Source organism: Hyaena hyaena, unplaced genomic scaffold, assembly GCF_003009895.1.
Source record: "Hyaena hyaena isolate Hyena2069 unplaced genomic scaffold, ASM300989v1 scaffold_81, whole genome shotgun sequence".
Taxonomy (NCBI): Eukaryota; Metazoa; Chordata; class Mammalia; order Carnivora; family Hyaenidae; genus Hyaena; species Hyaena hyaena.
This window is the reverse complement of record NW_024080714.1, coordinates 1,980,982-1,990,418: the sequence shown is the minus strand read 5'-3', so window position 1 is coordinate 1,990,418 and position 9,437 is coordinate 1,980,982. Positions and strand designations below refer to the sequence as shown.

The window sequence follows — 9,437 nt, the reverse complement described above, 5'->3', positions numbered from 1 at the left end:
GAGAGAGAGGGAGAGAGAGAGGGAGAGAGAGAGGGAGAGAGAGAGGGAGAGAGAGAGGGAGAGAGAGAGGGAGAGAGAGAGGGAGAGAGAGAGGGAGAGAACGAACCCCAAGCAGGCTCTGAGCGGAGCACGTGGCTCAATCTCGACGAGATCATGACCTGAGCCAATATCAAGAGTCAGACGCTTAACCACCTGAGCCACCCAGGTGGATCCGGTGCTCCAGTTGATTAAAAATTCAGCAAAAGACAGAATAAAACCACAAAAACACACCAGCTCTGATTAACAAAAATGTACAAGACTGGCAATATCAAGTACTGGCAAGGATATGAAGCAAAATGAACTCACACACACAGTTGGTGGGAATATAAACAGGCATGATGATGTCAGCAAACAAATTAGTATAATCTAGCCAAAGTGAAGACTGGAGGAACTTAAGACCCAGCATTGCCACTTCCGGCTCTATTCTCTAGGGAAAGCTTGCTTATGTGCTCCAGCCCGCATAAACAGGAGAATCTCCAGGACAGCTTGGTTTTTACCAACACTGGAACAGGATCCCAAAACCTGAGAATGGATAAATTATGACTTAGTCGAAGAGTGGGCAGTATGTAACTACACAAACAAACTACAGCTCACGAGCAGCGTCAGCAAATCAGGATAAAAAGAGTACATACTGCATGAATCCATTTGTAGAAGTTCAAAAATGAAGCTAAAGTATATGAATTATACAGGTAAGAATCTATGTGATGAACAGGGAATTATAAGTTCCAAATTCATGGAACTGATTACCTTGGTAGCAGGTGGAAAACAGGAGATACAATCAGAATGAGGCATACAAGAGGATGTCGAAGATGTTGAGAAATTAACTACTGAGTTGAGTGGTGGGGATTCAGGCGTTCTTTTTACTAAGCCATAAAAATACATCACATACTCTTCTGTATTTGTAGGTCAAAATAATTAAAGTGAAAATTTTTTAATGCCTAATTTTTGAGAAAGAAACAGAGTATGAGTGGGGGAGGGGTAGAGAGGAAGACACAGAATCTGAAGCAGGCTCCAGGCTCTGAGCTGTCAGCACAAAGCCTGATGCGGGGCTCGAACTCATGAACCATGAGATCATGACTGGAGTGAGGTCGGACGCTTAACCAACTGAGCCACCCAGGCGCCCCTAAGATATATATATATTTTTTTTTAAAAAAACACTTATAGTCTGCAGATCCCCTCATTAAACCTTAAGCATTAGGCCTCATTAAACTCTTGCTTATTACTCTGTAGGACTGTTTTCTAGAGTGACCTGGGGACACTCCTACCATGGGAATGCAGGCATAGCAGGCCCAGGGGAAGTAGGGGATTAAGTGAAAGTCTACATACTGCATAACAACCACCCCCCTTCCCTTTCTCAAAACTGATCACCACATTCCTTAGCTATCATCTCATGAAGTTCAATATATCAATTTTAACCTATCACAAGCCAATTCCCTATGGGTTACTATATCCCACAGATGTGCTCTCTCACTGCTCTATGGCCCTACTGTGTCCCCGTATGAACGACACGGCCTTCCCGGCTGGGAGCGCAGCACTCGTGTTCTCCATGGAGAGCTCACGGCAGTAACACTGTCATCATCATTACGTGCTTAACTTTTGGGTGAGCTGTTGGTGGTCTGGGTGTGTAATGGTGTATTAACTTAGAAAACATAGTCTGTGACAAAAATGCAAGATTATCTGTTTTGGAATTGATCATGTGATAAAAGAGCCAAAAAAAAAAAGGTTAAGACTTACCTCTGCCACTTCCTTTTGAAAAGTCAATGTCATCTGGGTTCTGCCATAAACAAAAGGTCCATCTCTACAAGAAACATTTTCAAGCCACTTGATAATCAGTGGAGTCGATACATTAAAGGGCAGATTTCCAATAATATGTACATTTGGAGGATCTGGTTAGCAGAAGAAAAAATAACTTGTAATGATTTCATCAAACCATTCTGAATATTATTTTAGTTAAGAGTAAAATCAAGTTGGATACTAATAGTATCACACAAAAATATATGAAAAGACATGGCTAAATATTTTTCAGTCCATTTATTCTTCAAAAGCAATGTTTTCTCATCATCAGCTTTGAATTATTAAGAAAAACATTCTACCTTAATTAGTGTTCAAAGTCCTCAGGTTTTCTGGCTTAGGAAAAACATGAAAAGACTTGGTGTGAGGAAAAAGGTAATATGATTTGGACATGAGGAGGTCACAGTGTCCACAGGGCACCCGAGGGAAGATGCCGGAGGATCAGATGCCCAGGAAGGGGACACGGGCTGCGTACAGAGCTGTAAGTGTCTGCAGCACACAGTAGGGAAGTGGCACCACAGGCACAGAGTAATCTGGGTAAATCCGGAGCACACGAGCAGGTGCTCAAGAAGAAACATCGCAGGAACAACATCTAAGAGGCAGCTGGAAAAGTAACCACCAGCAAGCAACAGCTGGAGAAAGTCACACAGTGTAAAAGGAGGAATGGAAGGACCTGTATCAGGAAGACAGGAGCAGAGAAAATGTCCAGAAGAAGAGTAGGGAGCAGTCAGACGAAGGCCTGAGAACCCAGTCACGTAAGGTCTGAAAGAGGAAATCAGGAGGTCACTCTGACTCCGGTGTGACTGGGCGGGACTGGAAACCTGAAGGCAGTGTGCTGAGAACATGCCGGAAGGCGGAGACAGGCAGTGCCCACCTCTCTGCAGGAGCCTGGCGGCGCGGAAGCAGTTAGGTGAAGGGGCGCCAGCAGCACAGGTTCCGAAGGGCTTTACAGTCAAGTAACACCCCATCTATTCTGTCTTCCAAAGAGATGGCACACAGTAGGGACCCAGTAAACCGTCTAAAATGAAGACTGCCTCGTCTGGTCACAGAACGTGAGACAGTGGTAACTGGGTATGGCTTGGCTTACCAAAACATTTCTTTTTTCACCATTTGGAAAAAGTAACACTTCATAGTTTATCCCCTCATTACATGGTATCATAAAAATAGCAAGTTTATTTGAAGAGAACCATAAACGTTTGAAAAGTATGAGACAAAATAGAAGAAAAGGTAACTAGATTTATCACTTTGGAAAAGAGGAGAAAAGCAGAAAATATTATAATGTACACTACATATTTAATTCTGTTTTAATAATATGTAATATAAACGTATAACATTTGTAATATGTAAAGGCGTAAGTAGTAAGTACTATAAATAATTATAAAAGAAAATAAGAAAACCAACACAAATCACTTACCATCTTCCCACCGTCTTTTAAGACTTTCTGGAAAAGCCCTTTCTACCTTATATGTCAACACATCTCCATGGACAATTCTCAGTTTTCCAGGTGCTGCATCGGAAAGCATCTAGTTTACAAAAAGGTCAATAAAATGAGCTCATACTTTGGAGAACAGTGAAATGCACACACACACACTGTATACACACGCACGCACACACCCCTGCACCAAACATAAAACTTGATTCTTTAAATCCATGGTTTAAAAAACAACCACCACCCAGACGCAGTCCCTGAAGCCTCTGAAGTTGAAAACGCAGGAGTGAATACATAGGTCACTAAGAACAAACACACCTGCTAAGGCAGATTCTAAGGAAGAGGTGACCCTCTTTCCACATCAGGTCTCCCCTCAAGCAGCTCAGACATCCTTGGCTCCAAAGCAGGGAACTTTTGCCCGGAGCACCCCTTGGTCCTGCGGATTTTCTCTCCTCATCCTCTCTCTGCCTAATTCTGGCCACTGAGAGGAAGGATGAAAGAAACATCATAGAAGTCAGAGAAGAGACCCTGGACCAAGGCACCCACTTTGTAGGTCCCTCCCGCCGCCCCCGGGTAAATTGTGCCGGCACAAGCTTCTGTGCAGCATATGACACACTGCCCTGCAGTTGTGCAGACGGGCTGCTTCTCCCTGTGAGGACACAGGCACCTTCAGGGCAGCACCTGTTTCTCATCTGTCTTACTGTCCACTGCAGCTACAGAGTGCATAGTTGGTGCCTCACATTTTTTGGTAAGTGAATGATTAGGTGAACATTCAACTATAAAACTGGAAACTTCCCCTCCCAGCTGGAGATTTAAGTTTTCCAAAATTTGTAAGGTCAAGAAACTTTTCAAAAAGTTATTTTGCTGATAAATCAGGTAGAATTATACAAGTAACACTTCAAAAATACAGAGCTGAAATGCTTATCCTGGTAAGAAACTGAACATTTTCAGTTTGGGAATCATCTAGTCTGGTGTATTTAGTCATGGTAGTTTAGCAAAAAAAAAAAAAAAGTTGTGTATCTCCAATACTAATGTACTTATGGATTATTTTAAATTACCAAATTTGCTAAAACTTAACCTGAGGAGTTCCAGACAGTAAATCATGGAAAAAATAACTTCCAACATATTATGAATAAAAAAAGGAGATAAGTCTCTTTGGGACAGGCTCTTATTGCATAAAAGCTATGTATTTAATGATTGCATTTACCATTAACGAAGAATAGCAGTTGTTTTCTATAATTATGCTTCACATAATTAAAAAACAAATCTGCACAGCAAAAACAAAGAACTAAAAGCTTATGCTTCATGATTGTATATATAGAAAGTAATAAAGTAGTCAGTAATTAAGACTAAAACAAAAACATGTAAACTTGGATCGCTGGCATTAATATACATGTGCTCTGAAAACGATGTTTGAAATGTTAATTTTTTTCTGCACTGACACACAGAACTGCAGAGCAGAAAACTGGTCTAACCCATATTCACCTTCCTTTCCCAGGTTTAAAGTTGCATTTCTATTCTGTTTCTCTAGGATTCCTCTTCAAACTTAAGTCTCAGTCAATGACAAAGCAAATCCTCCCATTTTCTAAAAAGCCTACCTCCTCCAAGACTACTCTCTAGTTTGATTTTCCCTTTTCAGACTCCCCAACTGAGGAAGGAATGAATACTAGTGACCACAGCTTTATGTGAAAGCCCTGGGGATGAAATGGGGATGAAAAACACTATACAAACTAAAATGATAGTATGAACGATTACAGATAATAGCCATTTAAACACCTAATGATATTCAGCACACACTTTCTAACCAACCACGAACAGAAAATGACGTTTTCATTACCGTGACAACTTTGGAGGACGGTGGAGAGGCGGGAAAGATCACTGTTAGATCCATTCAAGAAGAACGCGGCCGGCTACTCTACACTTTAAAACCTTGATGGTGTTCGTTCATAATGTGCTCAAAGGCACAGCTGACTATGAATGCAGGTACCCAATTATAGTCAAATGAGTATTTTTATAGACACTCAAATTGTTCTATCATTTTTAGTTTTCAATCCTATATCCTTCCAAAATGAGATTTAAGTCAGTTTAGAGTAAAAGGCATTCATTAGATAAGGCTGTAAAAGAAGAAACAGAAAACCAGACGATGAAAGGAGAAGCAGGCATGTAAATCCCACAGGTGTTAGCTTTCACAGTTTATATACTGAATTATAGAATTCTTACTCTCTATTGGAAATAATTATACTAAATCTCCAGAAGAGAAAACATTTTTTTCTCCTAGCATTAGGTTTTGTGAGGGGCATATGGAACAAAACAGAGAATGCCTTTAACAAAAATAAGGAAACAAATGCAGTATTCTTCATATGCTCACTTAAAAAAAAATCTCTCTCTTCTAAGTCAAGATCTTAGAGGTAGCTTTTCTGCAAGGGGCAAGCACCTATGGTCCATCTAGGTAATATGTTGGTCATCTAATTTGACAAGGAAATACAATTTTAATTTATTTATATTTACTTTGAGAGAGACAGGAAGAGAGAGAGCCCACAAGCAGGGGAGGCGCAGAGACAGAGAGGGACAGAGGATCAAAAGTGGGCTCTGTCCTGACAGAAGAGAGACCAATGCCGGGCTCAAACTTAAGAATTCAGGTTATGACCTGAGCTCAAGTTGGACACTTAACCAACTGAGCAACCTAGGTGCCCCGGATGAGGAAATAATTAATGCAACTTTTGGAACTTATGCACAACTAGAAATTCCTTGAGAACAAAGAACTATACAGAATGGCCATTTTGTATGTTTTATGCCACCTTCTCACGGTAGGGGAGGGGCTCATAGCAGCCCACATTGTAGAGGGAGTTAAAGCCTTCATCCCACAGCCTGGTGCTGTTACTTTCCTCCTGACCTGTTAGAGAAGGGACGTGAACATTGCTGAAGTAAGTGCCAGGCAAACTATAGGAGAATGAAAGAATCTGTGATACAGAATATGGCAGGTGAAAAACAACTTTTATTCTCCTGTAGAATACAACAGAAAATATTAGTGCTATTATTCAAAAGGAATTTAAGATAATGTCACAAGTTGTTTTTTTTTTTAGGATGAAGATGACAGCATGATTTCAAAAAGTCCACTTGTTCTATTTTTTAAACAGGACCAAAACATGCATAGCAGAAACTCACTTACTCAGCCTCATCAAAGATTTAGAGATTTAATAAACTTTCTAGTCAAGCAGTGCTTACTCTTTTAAGTGTGAACATTTCTTAAAAAGGAACTTCTATAGTATCCTATCCTTTCCTTGTCTGATTGCTATGGCTAAGATTTCCAGCATTACGTTGGATAAAAATGGGGAGAATGGACATCCTGGTCTCGTTCCAGATCTCACAGGAAAGTTCTCAGTTTTTCACAATTTAGCACAGCATTGGCTATGGATTTTTCATAATATGGCCTTTATGATGTTGAGGTATGTTCCCTCTAAACCTACTTTCTTGAGTTTTTATCGTGAATGGATGTTGTACTTTGTCAAATACTTTTTCTGCATCTATTGAAATGATCATAGATTTTTATTCTTTCTATTGATGTGATGTATCACACTGACTGATTTGTAAATATTGGACCACCCTTGCATTCCTAGACTAAATCCCACTTGATCATGGTGAATGATTTTCTGATGAAAAATAATGAAGTAGCAGAAAGAAAAGTTAAGGAAACCATCCCATTCACAGCTGTACCAAAAATAACAAAATTCCTAAGAATAAACTTAACCAAGGAGATAAAAGACCCATCCTCCAAAAACTATGAAATCCTTATGAAAAACATTAAAGACGACACAAGTGGAGAGATATTTCACACTCATGGATTAGAAGAGCCAACGTGGTTAATATGTTCATACTACCCAAAGCAATCTACAGGTTCAACGCAGTCCCTATCAAAATAACTAACATTTTTCACAGAACTAGTACAGATTACTCAAAATTTGTATAGAATCACAAAGACCCAAAATAGCCAAAGCAATCTTGAAAAAGAACAAAGCTGGAGGTTATCACAATCATAGATTTCAAGATATACTGTAAAGCTACAGTACCCAAAACAGTACGGTATTGGCAAAAAAGAAAAAACAAAAACAAAAACAGACACATGGATCAGTGGAGCAGAATAGAGAGCCCAGAAATGAAACCAAGTTTGTAAAGCCAATTAATCTTTGACAAAGGAGGCAAGAATACAGTGGGGGGAAAACATCTTCTTCTCAACAAATGTGCTGGGAAAACTGGACAGCTACATGCAAAAGAGTAAAACTGGACCACTTTCTTGGACCATATTAAAAAATAAAATGGATTAATGGTCTCAGTGTGAGACCTGAAATCACAAACTCCTAGAAGAAAACACAGGCAGTAATTCCTTTGACACTGGCCATAAAAAACATTTTTCTAGATAGGTCTCCTCAGGCAAGAGAAACAAAAACAAAATTAAACTACTGGGACTAACCAAAATAAAAAGCTTTCGCACAGTGAAAGAAACCATCAACAAAACAGAAAGGCAACTTACTGAATGGGAGAGGATATTTGCAAATGGTTTATCTGATATGGGGTTAATATCCAAAATATATAAGGAACGTCTACAATTCAACACCAAAAAAACAAATAATTCTATTGAAAAATGGAAAAATGCCTTTTTCCAAAGCTAGAGATGGCCAACAGACACATGAAAAGATGCTCAACATCACTAATCAGAGAAATGCAAATCACAACCACAATGAAATATCACTTTAGACTCATCAGAATGGCTAAAATAAAAACCACAAGAAATAACAAATGTTGGCACCATGGAGAAAAAGGAATCCTTGTGCACTGTTGGTGGGAATGCAAATTGGTGCAGCCATTGTGGCAAACAGTATGGAGGTTCCTCAGAAACTTAAAAACAGAATTTCTATATGATTCAGTAATTCCACTATTGGATATTTACCCCCGAAAAACTAAAACAGTAATTTGAAAAGACATATGCACCCCTATATTTTCTGCAGCATTATTTACAATAGTCAAGATATCAAAGTAGCCCAAGTGTCCATGGATAGACGAACGGATAAAGAAGGCGTGGTGTATATATACAACTGAGTATTATTCAGTCATCAAAAAGAATGAAATCTTGGCATCTGCAGCAACGTACATGGACCCAGAGGTTACAATGTTAAAATTAGTCAGTCAGAAAAAAACAAATACCATATGATTTTACTTATTTGTGGAATTTAAGAAACAAAACAAACAGAAAAAAAAAAAAGGCAAATAGAAATGTTCTTGAATACAGAGAACTAGTGGTTGCCAGAGGGGAGCTGGGTGGGGGAATGGGTGAAACAGATTATGAGGATTAAGAGTACATTTACTTTGATGAGCATGGAGAAATGTAAAGAACTGTTGATCATTATCTTGTACACCTGAAACTAATACCACACTTAATATACTTCAATAAAAAAATTATGACAATAAAGAAAGTTGTGGATGGAAATCTTGCTATACAGTATCACAAAATTCTCTTCCTTAAGCTGAGAACAATGAACCCAATTTCATCCTTTTCTTGTTGCCTGTAGAGTAATGGCTTCAATGGTTATGATCTCTTCCTACTGCGTTTTTCAGTTTTGTTAGCTTTTTATAACTTGTCTGCCACAGAAATAACTGTTACTTCTTGCTGTTGTCAGTGGGTCTGCTCCTAGCACTGCTCTCTGTACTTCTAATGTGTAGTGGACTAGGAAATCACTTTGGCTGTTGGCCATCTTTACTTACTTGTTGCCTTTTGATTAACTATGGCTGTAGCTAGATCTTAAAGATAAGTTACATGACGTGAAGTATGTAATCATGTCGCTATAGAAAGTCAGGCAATCTTCCCTTTTGGAAAATTTGCTAGTGATGAAAGAATTTAAAATTCTATGGTCTCTGATGAAAAACTGCTCCTTTGGAGAGGATAACTAAACTACTTTACAAAACCCTTTATAAGATGACAGAGAAGGGGTATACTTTTTTTTGAAACAAAAAAGAGCATTTATTTATTTATTTTTACAAATAGTTTATTGTCAAGTTGGTTTCCATATAACACCCAGTGCTCATCCCCACAAGTGCCCCTCTCCGTGCCCACCCCCCCTCCCCCCCACATCCATCAGTCCTCAGTTTTTGACAGCATTCAAGAGTCTCTCATGGTTTGCCTCTC

General features: G+C 39.1%; 1 protein-coding gene across 1 annotated transcript in view; it reads right to left on the bottom strand.

Annotated features, from left to right (window-relative positions):
- The window catches only part of TFB1M (transcription factor B1, mitochondrial), a 74,458-nt gene that overhangs the window by 50,417 nt on the left and 14,604 nt on the right, over positions 1-9,437 (bottom strand). Inside the window, exons 3-4 of the mRNA XM_039234104.1 lie at positions 3,245-3,353; positions 1,774-1,925 (exon numbers count right to left, since the gene is read on the bottom strand). Coding sequence (XP_039090035.1) covers positions 1,774-1,925; positions 3,245-3,353 — 261 coding nt within the window. The remainder of the gene's footprint in view (positions 1-1,773; positions 1,926-3,244; positions 3,354-9,437) is intronic.